Here is a 23,092-nt window from a genome sequence, read left to right on the forward strand (position 1 = left end):
GGCATTTTTGACGGGGATATCCTATAGGGGGGATCGAATTTTTCACTGAGGTCCAGATCTTCAATATGAACCCTCAATCAACCCCGTAGCATCATTAACATAGAAGTTATGCATATTTTTATGTTTTGCCGTTTTTCAAGAATATCTTTCGATCTATTCAACTAAATATAGTCGATAGCCAGTGTTTGGAAACCGTCTCCTCCCCCTCTTTCCAATGACATCCTCAATTTTCTGATCCAAGCATAAATACGATTTTTTTCTATTTTTGAGGTTAGAGAAGAAAATTTTCCGATTTTGTTGATTGGTGGTTATTCTGTACGTTCCGGTGTTCCGAAATTTGACCTTTAATAACAATTTATCCCAACGACTTTAGAACCAAAAATGGAGGTGAAACCGGAAATGGCTATAATTTTGGGATAAATTATGCTCGGATCATAATTTTGACAATTGCATTGGAAAGCTCTTGCTTTCAGGAATCTATTGATATGCTTGCTGTCCATGTACCTTCCATAGATCGCGAGTTATCGCCGAAAAACGAAGCTATGCTCCAATAAAACATAAGAAAACCTTTAAACGCTCATAACTCGAAAACTAAGCGAGATACGGCATTTTTGACGGGGATATCCTATAGGGGGGATCGAATTTTTCACTGAGGTCCAGATCTTCAATATGAACCCTCAATCAACCCCGTAGCATCATTAACATAGAAGTTATGCATATTTTTATGTTTTGCCGTTTTTCAAGAATATCTTTCGATCTATTCAACTAAATATAGTCGATAGCCAGTGTTTGGAAACCGTCTCCTCCCCCTCTTTCCAATGACATCCTCAATTTTCTGATCCAAGCATAAATACGATTTTTTTTCTATTTTTGAGGTTAGAGAAGAAAATTTTCCGATTTTGTTGATTGGTGGTTATTCTGTACGTTCCGGTGTTCCGAAATTTGACCTTTAATAACAATTTATCCCAACGACTTTAGAACCAAAAATGGAGGTGAAACCGGAAATGGCTATAATTTTGGGATAAATTATGCTCGGATCATAATTTTGACAATTGCATTGGAAAGCTCTTGCTTTCAGGAATCTATTGATATGCTCGCGGTCGTGAGTTATCGCCGAAAAACGTTTCTGTAGTCGAGCGTGTTACCTCTGAGCTGTTACAAAACTATCGAATTGGTTTTATAGCTTCTGTGTATGTTGCGAACAGAGACGGATCTTCTCCATTTAAAAATTGGTGCTTGAAAATAAGCTGACTCATGATTCTTACAATGAGAGTAAAAGAGAACTTAAATCTTATCTTTTTTCTATCTTAGATTGCGGGGCGCGGCTAGAATAAACCGTTGCAGCGCCATCGCTCGATTGGTTTACAGAAACCTTCATGTTGTGACCTGAGATTACCGACATGTTGACCCAAAATACTGACACGTTGACCGAAACTTTGTTCGGATTTTTAACACAGCATTGGACCTTTATACTGGTCTCTTTTCTTTTATTTACGTCTTGTTGTCATTTAGAAAACATAACCTCTAAATTTTTGAGTTTAATGTAGACAGTGTATAAAACACATATGCATGTATAATTTTATAAAATTTTGACATTTATAATTTAGTGTTAACAATCATTAAAATATTTGATAGTCAAACACTAAACCAGTCTCATCAAATTTCTATTATTATTCATATTAATAATGTCGATTAAGATTTTAAAAGATTCTAAACTTGATTAAAGATCATTATGTTTATGCATTTAGCAACAAAAATACTTCAAGAATATTATGTTTGAAAGTGAGAAAAAAGAGATTATTCAGCAAATATTTTTTATTGCAGTGACATCATTTAGTTTTATTAATTAAAAAGATTCTTATTGAATTAATGCAATTCTTTTTCCGAAATTGTGAGGTTATAATAAGCCAAGCATCTAATGGTTCTACCCTTTATTTAGAATCGTCATATATGTACAAGTAACAGTGCAAATGTTTAATCAATAAAACTCTTGAACCATTATATTCCAAGTGATATTTCTGACATGAATACTAAAGATTATAATGTGACTAATTTTGACAAATTTTAAATTGATTACTCCAATCAAAATCCAATATTTATTCAGAAATTAATCGTTATGATCGTATTTTATTTTTTTACGATATATTTTTCATTAAATTGAGAGAAAAAATATTTTTAAAAGAAAATATCAATATTATCAATAAAATAATTATAGTTCAAATATATCAACACATTAAATGTGAAAAAATACAGTTTATTCAAAAAAAACTAACTAAAAGATTCATGAATCATGGCTGGAGTAGTTCCAATGTCTGGAAAACCTTTAAGAAAACAGTGGTTTGTTCACGGTAAATATATATATATATATTTTCTTTTTCAATTTGTATTATTAATTGAAATCAAATTCTTAATCAATAACAAAAAATTTTAGATGGTCCAAGAGGTTCTTTAAGGGGATTGCGATCTCAATTAGCTGAAGATGGTTGTGCTGAATCTCAAGTAGTTTTAGCGAAAAGATTATTAGAAGAAAGATGTGGTAAATATTACTCTATTTAATAATTAGGATTGTAAATTTTATACAACTTTTGAAGTATTTAAAAATTGATTAGCAATTAATCGCGAGTCGAAATACTGACTATATTTTATTTCTTTGTGTAGAATTAGAGGTCGATACTGAAGAGAATGCTAAGTTAGGAGTTTATTGGTTAACAAAAGCTTCAGAACAAGGCAATCTAGAAGCGACAGATATTCTACGACAATGTTTGAAAACTGGTCATGGAATTACTGAACACAATTATTATGACACAAAATGTTGCTTAGAGATGTCTCAAGACGAAAAATTAGCTCGACGAGCAGCTCGAGAGTTATTTATGTCATTATCAAATGGTGAAGATTTCGTAACAATTGACCAATTACGAAGACAACTTAGAATTATAAGAAATCATATACAAAATTCAGCGTGTTCAAGAGCATCCAGATCAACGTCAAGAAAAGAAGAAAATCGATCTTTGGAGTATGGAGAACCATTCGATTTTCATGGAGAAAAAATAACAGAAGCAGCTTTAGTATCAGCAGCAAGTAATTATGCACGAGGATTGCTTCCAGTAATGACTCGTGACCTTTGTACGGTAGATTCGAATAGACTAGCCTTAGAGAACCTTCCATTATTTCATAGACCGTTGATATATCCAATTGAATCGTTAAAATGGCTCTATGATATTATTATCAATTTTTGTGGTCGTCAAAGTACCTGGATTAAGACTTTTTTGTCTTCAAAAGTCTTCACACTAATACTTTTACTAGTATATGCACTTTTTGGCACTGAAAGCCTTATTTTATTTGTTCCGATGGCTTCTTATTACTTTTCTTTCATCATTATGGTAATTGCTACCTTTCAAATGTTATACAGTAAGAGAGAATTAAATGATTTTAGAAACTGGTCTAGGCTTTTTATCAGTTATTCTGGTGGAAATCTAAATTCTGAGGAAGCAGAATATCAATTTTGTAAAAATAATTTAAAACCTTATGGTCATTTTTTCTTAGCATTACTGTTAAATTTAATGATTTATCCTGTTATTGCTCAACAATGGACTCCACAATCAGAATTTACCATTATTGCTTTCGTTTTAACACTTTTTACGCTATTCAATCTTGCTTGCAAAGAACCAGGACACGTCCCAGATTTTCTAGTGTTATTTAGTTTTGCTGTTCATGTTTTAGCAAAATATCCATATGAAACTGATATGGTAGTAGCTCAAACTTGGCGATTTTTAGATATACGAGTGCCAACTTTTGCATCTTATGTTGTAGGTAATGGCATTGAATTTTGTCTCAATTTTCGAGCAGTTTTTTATCTTTTAATTCCGGCTGTTTTTGCAAAAATGGCTGCTAGAGATGGTTGGAAAGGTACTTACAAGACTCTTATACCTCACTGTGTAACTTTAAGTTGGTGGCAAATTGCTATTTTGAGTGCTCAAGGTGCTACGTGGTATGGATTGATTCGAGGAACACTTGGATTAGTTGGTATGGTGCTATTTTTACCAATTGTAAGCATAGCATCAGTTCTACTCCCAATTGTTGCAATTATTAAATATTTATCTGATAATGATTGGGCTATGCGAATTGTTCTCACAGCTATCATCGGTGGTTTGCCTTTTTTAATTTCTTGGTATCTAAAAAAGACCAAGAATTTTCATTATAACTGGCTTATCACCTGGCTTCAACTCATTCTTGGTGTAGTAGCTGGACTGTTCTTATCTTGGCCACTTCTTATTGGATTTATTACAGAAGATAATATTATTTCTTATAGAAATATGGAAACTTTATCTTGGGAAGTCTATCAAAATCACTGTCATCAACCTGCTTGGGAAGAAGTTTCATCTAAAGCTCAAGTTCAGGTTCAATGTGCTCAGTTAGATGGTCTTCCAGTTTCATGGGATGGATATGTCACTAATGTACGTCTTAAATCTATTGATAATAGTTTAAAGAATTTTCTTAAAATCTTTCCGACATCATTAGAAACTAAATTGAGTTGTTTGTTTGGGGAAAATATTGAGAATGAAGAAAATTTATGCAAAAATCTAAATAAAAATCAACAAAAAAATTGTGAAACTATAACAAAATTGCAAAAAAAGATGAAAAAATGTCATCTGAACAATTGGAATAAATATGAATTCGAAATTTATGTTAAAATGAAAAATGGCATTTGGGGAAGTAATGCAGAAATTATTTTATTGGGTGATGATTCTTTTGCGAATTTTAGTCTACATATTTATCCAGGAGATAGAATTCAGTTTAATGGAATTCTATCAAATGACAAAGGAGAAAAGGAGACTTTGTTAGGTGGTATGAGACCACACGTACGTCTTGAAGAAGTTCAATGTCTTCTTTGTCATACATCTGATCTTAAAGCGTATAAACGAAATAAAAAATATCAATTTTCATTGAATCTTATTAGCCAGACATTTATTGTGGGAATGAAGACTGTATTGAATTTTTTATTAAATCCTTTAGTTGTTTTTAAATAAATGTAATTCTGATGTAATGAATATCTGTGCAGAATTTTGTAAATGGGTTATTTGATTGTTTTGTAGGTAGTGAAAATATTTTAATAGCAAATATGATCGACAATATTCGGTAATTCAAAATTGGAAAAGTTACAAAGATTTAAATACCTACAAAGATGATATAAAATTATACATTACTTGTAAAGTACAAAATTCTGTACTTTCATTTATGAAATTTTTGTAAGTTATGATAAATGTATAGTTATGTTCAAATTATTTTCAGTATTAAAATTCTGTTATAAAATTTATGAAAAATAATTTTTTAATTATCGCAGTCATATAATTTATTCAGGTGTTCAGGGGACAAAAGCGTTTGAAAATTTTAAAAACATGACAGAAAAGTGGAATAATTATTTTTTTCAAAATTATACGTATTTTTCATAAATTTTTTTGTAAATAATTTGTGCTAGAAAAGTGCCTTGTATAAATCTATTTTAAATAACTATAATAATATTCTAACAAACATTTTAATTAAATATCAAGAATTTTATTTGGCTTTTGGCAACTACGTTCCATGATATTTTTATACAATATACAAACTTGTTGTATTAAGAGTAAGGATTGATACAATATACATTAAAAAAATTTTAAATGTTTTTCCATAAAAGGTTTCTAAGTTACCAAAAAAAAATTATCCAGTTGTTTATTATGATGATCCACAAAGTTCAGTCGATGTTTCATCAGTATAATTGATGAGAAGTATTTACTTTTAATTTATTTACTATTATTTACACGTACAAATATAAAGTCCACTTCAAGTAATTTCTTAGCCTCGATAAATTCATGTTCGTATTGCAATAGAAAATTTGGAAATAATATAAAGTATTTGAATTTATCGACTATCAAGTCTAAGAAATTATTTAATTGGAATAATTTATAACTTATTCACGTTTTTAAAAACATCATTAACGATTTATCTCTTACAACAATTCACACATGTTTCATACAATATTATTATTCATATTATTCATACGATTTAATTATAAATCATTATTTTTGTGTGCAATCGACTAGTAAAATCGTTTTCTGCTATTTTCTTGATGTTTTTGGTAAAACATTATACCTATTACAACACATGCTATTATTACTAGTGATGCCACGAGCATAAGTAAAAATATTTTAATTCCACTTAGGGATGATGGTTTTGGATCGTCTACATGATCTGTAAAAAAAATTATAAAATTTAATACTATGATGACTTAAAATATTTATTAAGTTGTATAATTATTTAAATTTCTGGAATATTATTAAAATAAAATAAAAACAAACGATAATGACCTCGTGGTGGCTCGAAGAATGTCGCTGAAGGGATAATATTAGACCTATCTTCTGAATCTCTTTCCTATTCATTGGAAAATAATTACAGAATTAGTAATTCGAAATTAGATTTTTTTTAAATCAATTATATATGTGTAATTAATATCAAATAGATAAGGTTAAGTAGATCAAATACAAGTATATAAAATAGATAAACCGTCATCGAAGCATAGTATTTTATTCTTGTAGAATAGTATTCTACTTCTTTAATTGCAGACCTGTTTGATAAGTTAAAAAAATACTTACGGCATTCGGTAATTCAAGTTCAAAAAGACGAACTGAAAAAATGTCATGATTATCAGACAAGTCGCCAGTAGTAGCAGATATACCAAAATGATATCCAGTTGGTAATTTAATTCCATTAACAGTGAAACAAGGTTGCCATGCAGCTTTATTGGCCAAATCCGTTGATACTGATAACAAATACAAAATATTAATAATTGTCAAAATATATTCAATTAACTATTATTTGATATTTTTAATTTTCAAATAAACATTGATTCACATGTTTTTAGTTGTTAATAATAATAATCATTTTTCAAAACATATTATTGATATAAATATAAATATTATTGGAAGTATAGTATTTACCTGTTAATGTATCTCCTTCGTATCTTATTGCAATATGAGTATCATAATTAAGATTACGAAATTTAGCTTCACATCCAGCTAATTGTGTATGAGTTCCATCTCTATCATGATCATAATGCAAAGATCCATTATTTATCATAGCAGATATGTAAGGATGTTGATGCTGTAATTAGATTAATTATTACAACTATTAATCTGATAGAAGATAGAAAAAAATGTTATAACATAATGGGATTTATTTAAGTTGTTAATGATTTAGGGCATTAGTATATAAATAAATTACATTATGAGGTCCATTGTGGTTACTATATGTATCCAGAATGACAGCTAGACCATGAAAATAATCTTTATTTCCAAAAACAGGTCCGCTTTCCTTTTTCTCTTTAGCATACCAGATTGCTAAACCATCGCCATATAGATCTTTTCCTTTACCATGAACTTTAAAATTGACTTGAAGTTCCCAGTTTCGAACATTGCATGGCTGAAAAATATAAATGTATATTTAACTTCAATAATTCTTACATTAATCTTTAATAATGATAATACAGGAGTTAGACTTTAAAATTTGATGTGAAATTTTAATATTCAGTCTGAAAATAAAATGAAGTAAAATACTTCACATAAAAGTGAATGAAATAAAATAATATTAATAATTATTATACCACTGTGTTCCAAATAGCTCCTTGTTGGCTTTGGAGATCAGGAGTAAGTCTAATGTAATTTTCAGTAACTATAGTACTACCAGTAAAATCCCAGTAAGGAATAGTCATACCCATACCTGTAAAGTATAATCACTTTATTAACACGTGTACATTTTTGAATAATCTTCAATTAAATTAATGTACATTTTAATGAATAGCTTTGTTATAACATAATTATACAGTATATAATGTAACTTAATAACAGCTTCCACGTTAATAGTTTTTAGTTGTAAAATTATCAAATTTATGTTATATCTGATATTTTGATTAATTAGAAAATACTTTTCTTGACTAAAAATCACTTATAAAATATTTATTTCTCTTTTTTCTAAAGATTAAAAATATTACTGTTGATAATAATTATAAAGATTTATTGATAGTAAAATGATATGTAATTAAAATGATTAAATGAAATTCTAAGATAGGTTTCAACATTTAGAGTACATATGACATCTAGATGTAATGTTTACATAAATTCCTTGTGAATTTAAATATACACTTTGACTTTAGTGAATGAGGTTAGGTTAATTAGAATAATTAATTAATTCAAAAAAAGTGAACCTTGGTAAGGTCTGATGAGGGAATGTTCTCTTTTCATAAAATCTCGAGTGTTCCATTCAGCTGACTCGGCTCCCACGACCTCCAGAATGCCCAGAATCACCACAGAAGAATACCATGAGAAACGCATTTTTCTTTCACTTTTTTATGCTTTTTAACTTTCACAAACATAAATATGAGAGTATACGTTAGAAAAAAATATTAATTTAAATTACAATGCGATAGATGCTTTAATGTTAAGTCACTATTATAATGTATCATCTGACGCACAGCAGCACATATTATTGAATTACCAATCAGTGAACGACACAAACTGCCACGACATATGGCTATAATTTTTCCCCCCGAAATAGAGCAAATACGTATGCCAAAACGTTTGGTTTACTGGTTGTTGGTAACATCATAATCTTAAAGTTTGATTATTATTATTAATAATCAATTAACAACTTAATATTAATGATAAATTTATAATTTATATTTAAAGTTCTAGTGTTAATTCAATTGTGAACTTGGTGAAAAAAATTTATTCAATTTAAATTGATATGTTTTGATTTTGGAGTAGAGGTTAGCTTGAATTTTGGAGTACAAAAGAAAGTGGCGCGCGCATGGAAAAAAATAATCAATAACAGTATTGTCGGGTTCTGATATTGTGCAATCAGCTATTTCGATCATTTTTTACAGTGCCGGCCGGTGTTTTTTTTTGTCTTTAACCGGTGTATAACCCGTACATTTTATAAAATTATTAAGTTGAAAAAGTCGATAAACATGAAAATAAAAATTGGTTAAAGGTTTGTATAAAAAGTATTTTTTCTACTCACTTTTTATAATAATTATTTCAATCAAGAAATTGAATATTTGTTTTAATTATCGTTTCTTAAAAATGTTATACACAAATAAATTACTTTACTATTTTCAAATATTAAATAAATTTTACTTTTAATTTGGAAGAAAATATACTTTGATATTAAGAAAATAATAAATGTGTAACTCATTAAAGAAGCATTTCTATTACAATATTTAATTGATATAATTAATTAATTAAAAATAAATAAGACATTTTATTACACATTTTAACATTAAAAGTTACATGAATCATGGTGTAGGCCTATTGGGGATCCCGCCATGTAAAACAATGGGGACGCATCTTGGCACAGTACCCCCTTGGGTGATGAGGAAAACTGTGCTGTTTATTCTTTTCTTTATGCTTATTATTTCAATTAACTTTTAACCCTACTACCTACTGCTTATCATAACTCTCATCTTGAATTAATAAGCTTGAAACTATTACACATTCCATTTATTTAATCTTAATATTTATTCATATCTCATACTGATCATTTTTTGCTGTGACTATGAAGTTCAAACAGTAATAAAGTTAACTTCTATGCATTCAGACTCAATTTGTTTTCAAAAATGTTTATACAAATCAGTGAATATTATGAGCTTCATTTGACATTAATAATATATTTCACATTACAGAGATAATTAAACAAGTAATTCAATTATAGAAAAATATAACTGTGAATAAAATTCACAATTTCTTTTAATTGACATATTTTATTTAATTGCTATAAAATTTATTTCCATTTTGTGGATTTGATTTAAAATGATAAATATATCATGGCATTTTTTGGAGCACTTTCAAGAGTTTATAATGTAAACATGATATTAACTTAATAATATGGTAATATAAAAGAATTTAATTTTGAATTCAATGCACTTTCATGGAGTTTTTTATGATACAAAAAAAAATTTTCAATTAATTTAAAAAAAATGTCTTTTGAAAGCAAAAATGTCTTGAAATGATAGGGTACTAAAAAGTGAATATTTATTAAATCATGGACATTTTTCATCATCAGTTAATACAACAAAGTATCCAGTTGATTTATGATGGTAATATGTAAATATGATCTTAAAGTTAATCTGAAAGATCAACGATTTTTGATATAGTTAAAGCGATTTAGATGAATTGGAGGTCCAAAGAAGAAATAATCAGCAGAATGAAAAAAATTGTAGCAGAGAAGAAGCTGCACTGCAGGACATTGGTAAATGAAAATAAGGAGATTTTTAGGCCACTGCAGCGAGGGAGAAGTTAGTATGAAAGAAAGAAATAAAGAAAGAGAGAAGGTATGCACACAGATCGAACTCAGAGGGGGGTAAAGGAAGAAGCCAGTGCCATGCCGTGCCGGGTAAGTAGAAGTCAGCCGACAGACGAGTGAAAAATGAAGGGAGATATCTCGCCTTCCCTCCCACTCTTCTTACTCTTGCCCCTCAGGCCCAAATGACTCCAGGCGAGCGAAGATAATTGCAATAAGAAGAAATCGAGCCGAATGCATCAGCGAGTAAGTACAAGCAATGCGTCGGGCAACGCCATCAAGGTGCACCGAACTATATGACCCAGTTGTATACAATACGCTTTTACAATCATAGTCAAAATTATTCTGATTACTTTAACCATTCACAGCTACTGGATAATTGAGTACACTTGTCAATGGTCAGTGAGTGCTTAAATTATTATGTTATGTAATTAGTTAAGACACTATTTTACATTTTTTTTTTTCTTTAAATATTTATTACTTAAAAATTATTTTGAGACTTATAATCATTTTAAGGATTTTATTATTGAATATCAGTTTTGCTTTTAAAAAAATTTTTTTCCCAAAAAATAAATTAGAGATCATTACTCTGAAACAATAAATTTTTATTCATTTATTTTCAGAGTATAGAATAATACTAATATATTATTGAAAATTAAAATAATTTTTATTATAAAATATGTATTAAAATACTAGTGTAAATTGTGAAATTATATAATCATGTCATATCCAAAAAGGAAAAAAATGTAAGACGTGCATTGACATTGAGATGTATGTGTATGAATGATTCATGCTGCAAATAGAAAAAAAAAACCATCTGTAGCAGAATGACGTATTGCTTCCCAACAATGATTTTTATTTAGTACATAAATAACATAGTTTATTGTATGTAAATGTTGATTTTATTTTTTCTAATCAGAAATTCAACTTCTCATAGAAAAATAGCTATTTCCACTTACTATTACCCTTTATATGATGCCTTTGAGTCATGATAAAATTCACGATATTCTCAATATACTTTTTTTCCAATCAAAGGCTTGTTTCATGAATAATAAGCTTTCACCTCTACATATAAACATGATATTTGTTTTGTTAGAGAATAAAAAATATTTATAATAAATTGTTAATAATTTTTTTTATTACAGTATAAATATAAGGATCAAATTATATCATTAAAATTAATTTGATTGGTTAAGATTTATTTACTGCTAAAAAAAAAATTCATAATTTCAAGTACAGTTATTTAAAATGGTCATGAAAATTTTACTTTCTTTATTATGAGTCAACTGGCATATTTAAATAACAGAATATATTATTGAAAACAATTGAAAAATTAAAAAAAAAAAATGGCTACAGAGTGTATGAAAAATTGTATATATATATATTATTAATCCATGATCTATCTTTTTAATATATTACGTGAGTATAAACAATTTGTAACCAACCATTGAATTATCGACTTATGAAACTCTGAGAATTTATTTTTCTTCTTCAGCTTAAACATTTTTTTTTATATCCAAATTTTTTGTTTCATCGTGATCCTTTCGATCCCCTCAAGTCTTTTTACAAACCGGCAATTACAAAGATTACTTTTTTAAATTACTTGGGTGCACGCGAATCATCATCTTCAAAGATCGCATCTGGTTTACCATATTTCTTTTGCTGTTGTTCTCCGTCATTTTCGAACAAAAAGTGAAAAAAAAGGTTCAAGAAACATTTCGAGTGTTATTAAACTTACACATTTGTAGAAATATATTGATTTAACTGAAAGTTTATCTAATTTTGACAATTAAAGGCAATTATTTATTTTGATTCCATGATAAATATTGATTATTAGTTTCCGTATAATTAATAATCATATAATTATTCTAAAATAATATAACATTTCGATGCTAATTACAATGATACGGTTGATAGTTGAAAAGTATTTTTCATTTATCAAAATAATATCATACATTGTGCCGCTACCTCTATATGTTCTTGACAATATCCAGAACGGAACGAACTGCGAATCGCATTTTTCATCCGGCCGCTTCTTTCTTAATTGGGCCTCAATGGCGATAAATATGTCCGCTTGTTGGATTCTCTTGGCCTCGAAAAAAGAGGAAATGGTCTTAAACTAAAATTGAGGATAAGAGAAAATTTTACTTAACCATCCAATTAGGTGATAATGAGTAGGTACCTTTACCTCCTTTTTCATCATTTATATACAATAAATACGTTTGTTTAAGTACATGCATTTGTCCTTGGTTTTAAACCATTGTTTTGTCACCTATTGAGTAATAAATACACCATAATGTAATCTGAATACAAGTTATGAGTGACTATTTAAATACTAAATCATTTTATAATTATAATTATTTTGAATGGCATTTAATTATGACATAATAATGATGGAATTTTCTAAAAAGAACTCATTAAATGATTATTATCATTATTGTAATGATTATTATTATATAATTAATTATTTATTTGATGTAAAAGAGAATTATCAATGATTATGATAGTTTTTCTTAACTAAAGCCGCGTAACCTGGTGATCTAATTTCCATAAGAAAGAGTTTTAAAGTAAAGAATGTTGACAAACGAAATTGTTCAGGTGTCTCAGAAATACGTGTCTCTTGTCTCTCAGAGTCTTGTATTTCTTAGTTAGTAAACGTACGTTGACGAAGTAAGTCGAGTAAGCAAAGAAGTTAAATGAGGAACGCACATGTGGCCTACTTGAGAGAATGTCAGAGATGCAAGAAGATGAAAAAGAAGACAAACAACTGATGAGGAGAAAAATAAAACAATATAAAATCACGAAAGAGAATGACATTTCTTATTCTTATCAGCTTAATCTATACTGTAAATGCCCATTATCTATAACTCACTTTAGTCATATGTTCTTGCATTTATATTATTATATTTACTTCAAGAAAATTTATTTAATAATCAATTTATTTATTTCTTTTTTAAAAATAACATGTTTATAGTGATTCCTTGATTGATTCTTGTAAAATGTCAAGAAATATTTTTACAATGAAAATCTGTTAATTATGAGTAAATCATTTCTGTTATCAAAACTTTATAATCATTAGCTTTCTCTATTGACCAAAAGGGAGAAAGTTTCAAGTATTAAACTGAGAACAATTAAATTCTCCCTCATTATTAATACTAATCACTGTCATAGTTAATCATTATTAACGTTGAATTATTTTCTATGTAAGTCGTTTTTTGCAAAAATTATAAGTAATGGTTTGACTTTATTAAATTAACATCATGAATTTTTATTGATATTTATCGTATATGAATTATTTACAAGGTATAATGACTATTATTAAATAATAAAAATTTAATTTCTTTAGAAACTAATTACAGTTTAAGCTATCTAACATAATTTGACTTTATTTTAAGTTTTATGTTAAATTAAATATGAATAAATTTTCATTAAAAAAAAATTCTAAAATTTTGTTTTTATTTCAACATAATGTATGGTTTATTATATGTAATAATTAAATTTTTTATTTTTATAAATAAGTTCTTATCGATAATCTTGGAGCTTAAAAATACAACATATAATAAAAGTAAATCTTTAAATCAATTATAATCAATGACTAATAATAAAAAAATAAAAGAGACAAAGAGACAAAATGTCAAATTTATTGTGTAAAGTATCGCGACGTTTTCTTGAAACGTCTTCCCTCTTGAAACTTTCACCAAATTAGCGCATGGCAAGGAAACTAGACATGAGGATAGCTGTTGCGTACAATCATATTAGATGGGGCTGCTTTAGAGCCCGCTTTCGCTTTCGAAATCATAGCGCAGCAATTGGAAAGACTTGCGAGCTGAATTCAAATACATTTTTTTCTTCATTCTTTAACTCCCAGCTTATGTAAATAAAATGTCTATGTATGTATAAATATTATTGCTTCATCATTATCATTATTTATTATTAGTATTATTATTATTAGTAGTATTATCATTATTATTATTATTCGAAACTTTCTAGAAAAATCTATTTTTATTCTATTCTATTTTTTTTATCACGAAAATGTTTAATTTATAACAATAAAAAAAATACAACACAATCAAGCCATATTTTCACGTTCATCTCAATTGCATTTGATGTATTAAATACATTTGTTCTAATAATTAATAATGAACTTATCAGTCTCAAGCTTTCAAATTTAAAAATAGTAATTACTCTTCAATAAAGCAAACTAGTATTATATTACGGTGTTTATGATCTATTATATAGATGTGAAATGGGTTATGAATGAGTTTTAATCACAATCATGTTCTGTCAATTGAATATAATAAAATAGTTATATCCATAGAGAAAGTTTGAATGAATGTAAAAAGTATTATTAAAAAGTATTGAAGAAATAAAAAATCTATTATGATATTTTCTCGATGATAAATACAATTTTCACTGATTGTAAATGATTGTGTTAAATAGAATTGATTATTTATTTTATTGTTTACTGGAAACTAGAATTACTTATTCGTTTATTAGTTATTAATACAATGAAGATAATTATTTATGTGTAGTATTATTAAGAATGATCATTTTAATAATAATTATCTAATTGATTAAAGTATTATTCATGAATAAATTTTATTTAAAATAAAAAAAAATATTCATAATTAATTAATGATAGAAGAAATATAATGATATCGAAGTATTATGCAGAAATAATGGTCAGTTTCCGGTTTAATAAATTCGCTATAAAGAGATCAATTGAGAAAAAGTATAATTAATTTAATTAATAAAGTCACAATAAAATTAATTATTTTAGTTTTCCCTCCATTTAGTGAATTCCAACAAATTTTTTTTACAAAAGCACAATAATTTTTAAACCAGCAAAAAATTAATTAATTTTGGTTGAAATAAATAAGCGGTAATGTTCATTTCATACTTACCCTACATAATGTTTTTCAGCTTCCTCAAAATAATTATATCTTCTTTCAACAATTGTCATACCTAAACATGCTTCATAAATGTTTTTACAACGTTGGAATGTCTTTGGGAATTTTATTAGCAGCTTACCGTTTCCTCGAAAAAGAGAAATGAACTCGAAAGTATAGTACAAGTAAAGTAATTATGAAGAAAGATGAAGTAAAAATATGACAAGTGTAAAAAGCTACCGTTAATCGTTTTCAGGACATTTTCCTTAATGACCTTGAATGCAGATCAAGATTTATAGGAAAGAGCATTGAAAGCAAAAAAATAACAAGTACTTACGTACGTTTATGTATCGAGAAAAAGAGGAAGAGAAGGAGGTGAAGAAGGTGGTATCGAAAGATGAGAGCAACTCATGAGTGTGACGGCGGGCGCCGTCGTCTCGGCGCGTTGGGCCTTAGGCAATGTTATAAGCAGGAGAAGTGGTAGAAGACACCGGGGAACCACACGGCAATCCTCGAGTCTCGCTAGTTGGTCAGTACCTTCAGTGGCGTTATGCCAGGAAGGCCTCGTGAATCTCATCATTAACCTTGTACAGTACGCTTTTATTTATTTCGGTAACTTGATCACTTCTGTTTCGTTACTTTCACTGTTACTTAAAACATTTACATGTCCTTCTTAATCTTATTAGTGATTCTCTAGTCATGTTTATTGTTATTTACACCTCGCCCTGGCGAGATTACAGTGCTCTAGTGTCAAAGTGTATGAAAACAACATCCGAAATAATTGAAATAATTTATTAGACGAAGACTTGATTTTATTGACGGTGGTGTTTTGATTGAATTTTTGATATTTTTCAACGGGGTGATATTAGTAGAGGAATGAACCGATAAAGCTGCAGGTCCTGGGACACGCATATGGGGTAAGTAACTGAAATGTCTATAAATAAGTGAAAACTGATAAATAAGAGAAGATGTGTTGATTCTCACTTGGGAATCCTCTTTATATTGCGGCAAATATGTGTCACTTTTTACGACACCGGATTGCGGTGGCCGTTGCGGTGGCCGTGGCCTCGAACCCCATAACATCTATCTGGAGAAAGAGAGATAGTTTAAGAGGAAAAGAAAGACGCGTGCACATGCTCGATCTACAGAACCAGAGTCTTATATACAGCCGGCCCAGTTTTCTTCCGTGCTCAAGATACTTTTTATCTCACGTACGTAAACCAATTGTGACTGATAAAGGGTAATAAGTTTCTCGTCGAAAACTTGATGGTTTTTGTACCGTTCAACTCACATATATGTATTCAATATCATTGATTATTTTTAAACCCTTTGTCATCATTGACACTTTATTCAATATGATTTTTGTTCCCTTCAAAACTTTAAATCAAATTTATAATCATCATTTTAGATAATCAAATCATCATTTCAATGAAAATACATTGTTTTTTTGCTACAGAATAATTATTGTTAATAAAAATTTTCATTATTATCAATCAATAGAAATGATTTGTTTTTTTATTATAAAAAAAGGAAATGAGTTTTATCTAAAGTAAAGGTTCATTAGAAATCATCGAAGCTATTATTTTGCTGACTAAACACGACCTAACACAATCTCAGTCAAAGTTAAACCAATGAAGTAGACCAAGACGGGTATCAAGTCTACTAATCGGCAGGTTTTAACGGGCTTATCATTGGTGTCTGATAAACACCTAACTGACGAAATTAACTTGAATACTTAAAGCTTACGGCATATATTCTTATACTGCTAGTGTACTCTTAATACTTGGCTGCACATGTCTCTGGTGTATACCAAGAGATATAATCCGCCGCACTTGCGTATGTAACCCTCTCGCTTTTCCCGTTATATTTCTCGTGCAACCGCGCCCGTAAACTTCCTAAGACTAAGTAGCCACACGGTATTGGCCTGAAGCAAGTGCAACAACACCAGCAGCACCAGCAATCGCATCATATACCAGATGCTTTCGAAAAATTAATATCTCCTTCTCATTGCTATTCACCCACGGTCCTATCCTAACTCTCTACACCTTCCTTTTCTTGCTTTTTTTTAACCAATTCGTCACGCTATTATGTTCTTGTCATCCTCTTCAATTATAAATCTAGACATTAAAATTATCATTATCATCACTATCATCATCATCATTATCATAATTATTGAGTTTTTTTTTTGGTTGTTTTGTTCTACTTTTCAACTGAAAATTTAGTTTTGACTGAAAATTTTTTTTTCTTCAGCTTTTTATAAACTATTTTTCATTAAAATTTTTATTTTAATAGGTTTATTCTTAATTTTGACTTCTATATTGTTTCTTTTTTTCTTTTATTATTATTTATAAAGACAATTATTCAACTAATAATAGTCTTTTACAATTACCGTACACAATGGTGACAGCTAATTGAGAACAAAAATTATTGAAAATAATAAAATTTTAACAATTGTTTAATTAATAATCAAAAAAAAAAAGACTAACATTATTTTATAATATAATATCACTGTAATAATAACATTGAAATTAAAAATGTTATAGTCTTCTTCTTATTGAAAGCATATTTTTATCAGAAAAATGATTTAAAAAATGATTGATTCAATCTTTATGAATACTTAAAGTAAGTTGAGTTCATATAATTACAACTGATACGGTAAATGATTAAACTAATGACACAATGATTGATTAAATTGTATTCTGTAGACAGTAAGTAGATTAATCAATCAATGAATCAACGCCTAGACTATTTCCTAGTTGTATACACTAAACACTGTGTTAATTTAGTGGTCGATAAAATCAGTGGGATACGAGAGTTAGCTGGTATTAGGTCAGTCGATTCGATTGGATAAATTCCTGCGGTTAATCATTTAATCCTTTAGGGAAACCGATGAGGCGATGGATGGAAGAGAGCTCGCTCGAGTAGCAGACATCAATTTATATATACTTTTTCAGTCTTTAGTTTCATTTAATTTTTTTTTCACGGCCCCTAAATTACGATCAGCTTGAGGGCACATTGAGGGGTTCCGCTCTCGCTTCATCCTTCTTCTCTACTTTATTCGTTTGTCTTTGTTATGATTATTGAGATTATTGTGATCCCAATCCCGTGAGCCCGACTGCCCGAGTCACTGTACGGCCTTTACTCCCACCTTACATCGCCGGCTTCTACACGTGAGTTGTATAAGCACGTGGTAACTTAGTACCGGTACTTTTCGTAATAATTCAGATTAAACATTGTTATCAAATTAGCATCGAAATATTTCATATTACTGTTGTATATTTTAGGAACCAGCATGCAGTGGATCGGTTTCATGGCCACGATTCTCTGGTGGTCGAGCGTCGTCAGGTGTCTCAACACCCTAAATCGAGGTCACAGTTAGTAGAAATTTTATTTCTTATATTTATCTGTTAACTGCAACTTGATTAATTGGAAGACAATTCATTATTGATTGGAAAGAATGGAATTTTATTTCTTTCTTAAAATTAAAAACAATTTATTTTTAATAATTGCGAATTACTTTTTACATTACTCAGTATAAGAAAAGAAATTCATAAAGTATATTTGCTAAAATTATTATCTAAATAATAATCTTTGAAAATATCCTTGAAATTATTCTAAGTAGAAGATGCAAAATAATTTCTTTATGAGTTATGAGTGGTCAGAGGAGTCTGAAAGAATGCATGATGAGTCAGAGAAAGTCCTTAGGACGAGTTGCAGTTAAAGAGAAAATAAAATTTATACTAAAGATAATGAGTTTCTAGGCTACAAGATAACTCCAAAGCCCTGTCGTGTGGCCGGTCCAGATGGTGGAGCAAGTTTGCATGGCACATGTATGTTTGTGTGGGAATGTATCAGGTCTCAAGGTACTCATGTAGGTGTTTGCGTGGATACATTCATGTTTGGCAGTTGTTGTGTTCTTAGTAACAATGAAACAACATCAACGTCAACGTCAACAACAACAACAAATTTGGTTGATACTCAACAGTATACATCATCCGTAACTTCAACTGTCGAGCCATCCAGATTGTCTGACACTACGATTAAAGAAGTCGTGACAACGACTCAAAGGCCAACTGAAAATATTCTTGAGACTACGAAACCGAGGCCGGATTATTCGAGTTTTATTAACAGGCCAAAGAGACCGCATTCACCTTCTTACAATTTACAATCAGTACCAGCAAGACTTCCTGATGATGGAAAAACCCAAACAGCCGATCAACCTGAGAACAATCAACGAATGCGACCTAGTGAAGGTTTTCTTCATGTTACTAAGCCAGAACGATCACCGTCGTTTACTAATGTACCACCTCCACCAGAACCGCCTTCTTCCGGTCTTCATTATATCACTGAAAAAGAAGAGGACAATGTAATTACTGTGAGTCATAATCATTTTGAAATGAAAGGATTGATTAAAAACTTTGGTTTAGTGAATAACGCTGTCCTAATTTTTATACGCCTTAAGCAATTTATTCAAATATTATGGATGATGATTTCATATTAAAATACATATTCTCTTTATAAATTTCTAATTATTTATTCTCGTAGAACACACCTTTAAATTTCATTTGACTTTTTGAACTGTAATATCTTTAACTTTTTTTTTATATTCTCTAGGAAATAGCTGGAGATCGTATTACAGCGGCGAGCTCAAATTCTATAAGAACAGAAAAACCACCAGCTCATTGGTTAGCAACAAATGATCCATTACATGGATCTACCTTCTACTCTAGTGTTAAAACTCAAACTTATAGACCTGGATCATCATCATTTAATCATCACACATCTACAGAAGAAAGACCAAATTTCGTGTCAAAACCAGATAACATGCATAAAAAACCAAGCAAAGTTTGGACAACATTCAAACCAACTAGTACAGAACAGAGGTAAGGTATATTCTTTTTGTTTGCTTCGCATTATCTCTTAATTAATTAATTTATGTTAATTAAATTCCTAGCATGGCTGAATCACTGCAACCAACTACACACTGGTCAGTTACGACAGAACCGGCTTTTATTACAAAACAAAAATATCCAAGTTCAGGATTATCATTAGTTAATCGTCCGAGTGATTCAAATAATTTTTGGGCTGATAAACCTTGGACAACAGCGAAAGATAAACGGCCATGGTCTAATGATGGAGATCGTGGAGATGATAATGAAAATTCAATGAAAAAACCTGACCAAGAGGTTTGTACATCTGACATTGATTTAAATTTGTTCAGTGCTCCATGAAATCGATTTTTTTCACCGCAATGGAATCTCCTGCCAATACTTTCTAATTCCAATTCAAGATACATTGGAAATCCACTGTTATTCTATCTTCTTTCCGGATTTTTTTTTCCCACCTCCTCCTCCTCCTTCTTATTTAGTTGCTGCCAAGTACGTCCAAGTTTCCACACTTTTTACTTATCAAGACGCTTTCTCAAAGATCCGTTTTCTCTTGTATTTAGAACACACCAGTAGAATATGGTAAGCCTCATCATGGTTCAGCGAATCACTACATCACTACAGCCGATCTTGGGTCATTGGTCAATTCAAAGCCTACTCGTAGACGAACACCACAGCCACCAAGAATAGCAGCTACAACTACAAGTTACTTCAACAGTAACAATTATAATTTACATGGTGAAACATCTACAAAGCCTACTACGACTTTAACTGCTAAAACAACTACAATACCTTCTACAACAACGCCAATGATTGTTACATCAACGACAATGTCTTCAATTCCAACGACTCGAAAAAATCCTCCAGGGTCCATTCCAACTATTTCAGCAGTTTCTGGGCAATCTGTTGAAGGAAAACATGTAACACAATGTGGAATACCTCCTCTTTTTCCCAGACCGGAAACTAGAATTGTTGGTGGAAAGGATGCACCATTCGGAAGATGGCCTTGGCAAGTTTCTGTTCGCAGAACTTCATTTTTTGGATTTTCAAGTACTCACAGGTGCGGTGGAGCTGTTTTAAATGAAAATTGGATTGCTACTGCTGGTCATTGTGTTGATGAGTGAGTAGGCATCCCCGTTATTATGCTAATCTGATAAGTGTTATGGGCTTGAGTTATTACAATACATTTTATTACGCCCAATATGATTATATTGGTTCTTGTCCATAATCTCCGTTTTAGATTTTATCGTTAATTGAAATTTGATTTGCTATTATTCATTATTGATGATGTAAATTGCGATTATTATTAAAATAACCTCGTACATAATATTTTTCCTCTTTTTGTGTTAATCGATGGTTTTAAATAACCACGTACACATTGTGAATATCAAGTTGATGGTCATCATTAATACTTGTGAAAGTGATCTGATGAAATTCAACTTAATAACTCTTGAATGACACAACTCTATATTGTTGTTATTATAACAATCTACCGTACATGTTTATCATTCTTAATTTCTTTCTCTATATTTCTCATAGTTTATAATGTTGAATTATTGAAAGTAAGGTGAATTTAGAAAAAGTCGTATCAATTTATTATTTCTTTCCAGCTTATTAACCTCGCAGATAAGGATCAGAGTAGGTGATTATGATTTTTCTTCAGTTCAAGAAAGACTTCCGTACGTTGAACGAGGAATCGCAAAAAAAGTTGTGCATCCGAAATATAATTTTTTCACTTACGAGTACGATTTAGCTCTCGTGAAGTTGGAAACTTCATTAGTTTTTGCTCCTCATATATCGCCAATTTGCTTGCCTGCAACTGATGATCTTCTTGTTGGAGAAAATGCTACAGTTACTGGTTGGGGAAGACTTTCGGAAGGTGGAACATTACCATCAGTACTTCAAGAGGTACAATTAATCAATTATAAACTACTAATTAAGTCGATTAGTATAAAAAACTATAAATAATAACAACTTTAGTTTTTATAATTTGGTTAAAAAATTATAAAAATAAATTGAGTTTATTCATCTTAATACTCGATTATTTATTTTTCAATAGATTGAAATATTATTATTAAAAATGATATTGTTCATCTTCACTAATCTCTAATTTAATTTACAGGTTTCCGTACCAATTGTTAGTAATGATCGATGCAAATCAATGTTCTTACGTGCAGGAAGACATGAGTTCATTCCTGAAATATTTTTGTGTGCTGGCTATGAAAATGGTGGACAAGATTCATGTCAAGTAAACTAAAGTTCTATTACTACTATTAATCATAAATATAATTGTATACATGATTTTAGAAGATATTCATGACTTGAATTTGTTTTAGGGTGATTCTGGTGGTCCGCTCCAAGTTCGTGGTAAAGATGGGCGTTATTTTCTAGCAGGAATTATTTCCTGGGGAATCGGCTGTGCCGAAGCAAATTTACCTGGTGTTTGTACACGTATTTCAAAGTTTGTACCGTGGATTTTGAAAAACGTGTCTTGAAAAACGAGCCAATTTATTTGTTTCTTCTGCGTCGTCAATTGTAAACATAAAAAGACACAATATTAGATAGTATATTCTATATATACATATATATATATATATGAATATATTATAAATATTATATATAATAATTATAATTAATATTATAAATGTATTTAAATTTATTATTAATGCATAAAGATTATATATATACATATATATTATTAATTACAATTTAAAGAATTATGTTTAATAAATTTCAAAATATGCACACTCTCTTTTTTTAGATAATGTAAAGACGCCAAAGTATAAAGAACGTTTTTTATCTATTTTAAACAGTTTTGGTGTTTTCATCTATTTCTTAAAATTCACAAAAATGACTACGCTAATAATAATATTATGTTAAATGATTTAATATAAATTCTAATTTACTGTAATAAAAAACAACCTTTTTTAATTTTTTTTATTCTTTTACCTTGAAGCCTTAGTATGATAATTATTTTTTATGATAAAG

The 23,092-nt window shown here is 29.5% G+C and overlaps 3 protein-coding genes across 4 annotated transcripts; 2 read left to right on the forward strand and 1 right to left on the reverse strand.

The window, feature by feature from the left end:
• Positions 1–1,408: 1,408 nt before the first annotated feature.
• wfs1 (wolframin ER transmembrane glycoprotein wfs1) lies at positions 1,409–5,552 on the forward strand. The gene is made up of 3 exons (XM_035092762.1): positions 1,409–2,348; positions 2,432–2,536; positions 2,659–5,552. Exons 1-3 carry the CDS (start codon positions 2,291–2,293, stop codon positions 5,025–5,027), a joined length of 2,532 nt encoding a protein of 843 aa, XP_034948653.1. The 5' UTR covers positions 1,409–2,290; the 3' UTR covers positions 5,028–5,552.
• An 87-nt stretch (positions 5,553–5,639) lies between these two features.
• Positions 5,640–8,553, reverse strand: LOC118072696 (vesicular integral-membrane protein VIP36). The gene is made up of 7 exons (XM_035092763.1): positions 8,237–8,553; positions 7,637–7,752; positions 7,258–7,455; positions 6,975–7,137; positions 6,630–6,796; positions 6,345–6,408; positions 5,640–6,228 (listed from the first exon to the last, which is right to left on the reverse strand). Exons 1-7 carry the CDS (start codon positions 8,361–8,363, stop codon positions 6,077–6,079), a joined length of 987 nt encoding a protein of 328 aa, XP_034948654.1. The 5' UTR covers positions 8,364–8,553; the 3' UTR covers positions 5,640–6,076.
• A 7,159-nt stretch (positions 8,554–15,712) lies between these two features.
• On the forward strand, positions 15,713–22,649 carry Sb (Stubble). 2 transcript variants are annotated; one of them, XM_035092585.1, is made up of 9 exons: positions 15,713–16,135; positions 18,503–18,592; positions 18,980–19,593; positions 19,833–20,101; positions 20,173–20,404; positions 20,668–21,224; positions 21,715–22,012; positions 22,227–22,352; positions 22,441–22,649. In XM_035092585.1, exons 2-9 carry the CDS (start codon positions 18,511–18,513, stop codon positions 22,597–22,599), a joined length of 2,337 nt encoding a protein of 778 aa, XP_034948476.1. In that variant the 5' UTR covers positions 15,713–16,135; positions 18,503–18,510; the 3' UTR covers positions 22,600–22,649. The 2 variants fall into 2 exon arrangements, with proteins under 2 accessions (XP_034948476.1, XP_034948477.1); XM_035092586.1 differs by having other exon boundaries at positions 18,503–18,586.
• The last annotated feature ends 443 nt before the right edge of the window (positions 22,650–23,092 follow it).

The sequence above is a fragment of the Chelonus insularis genome, unplaced genomic scaffold, assembly GCF_013357705.1.
Source record: "Chelonus insularis isolate UGA/USDA-ARS -01 unplaced genomic scaffold, ASM1335770v1 contig_94_pilon, whole genome shotgun sequence".
NCBI classification, from domain to species: Eukaryota; Metazoa; Arthropoda; class Insecta; order Hymenoptera; family Braconidae; genus Chelonus; species Chelonus insularis.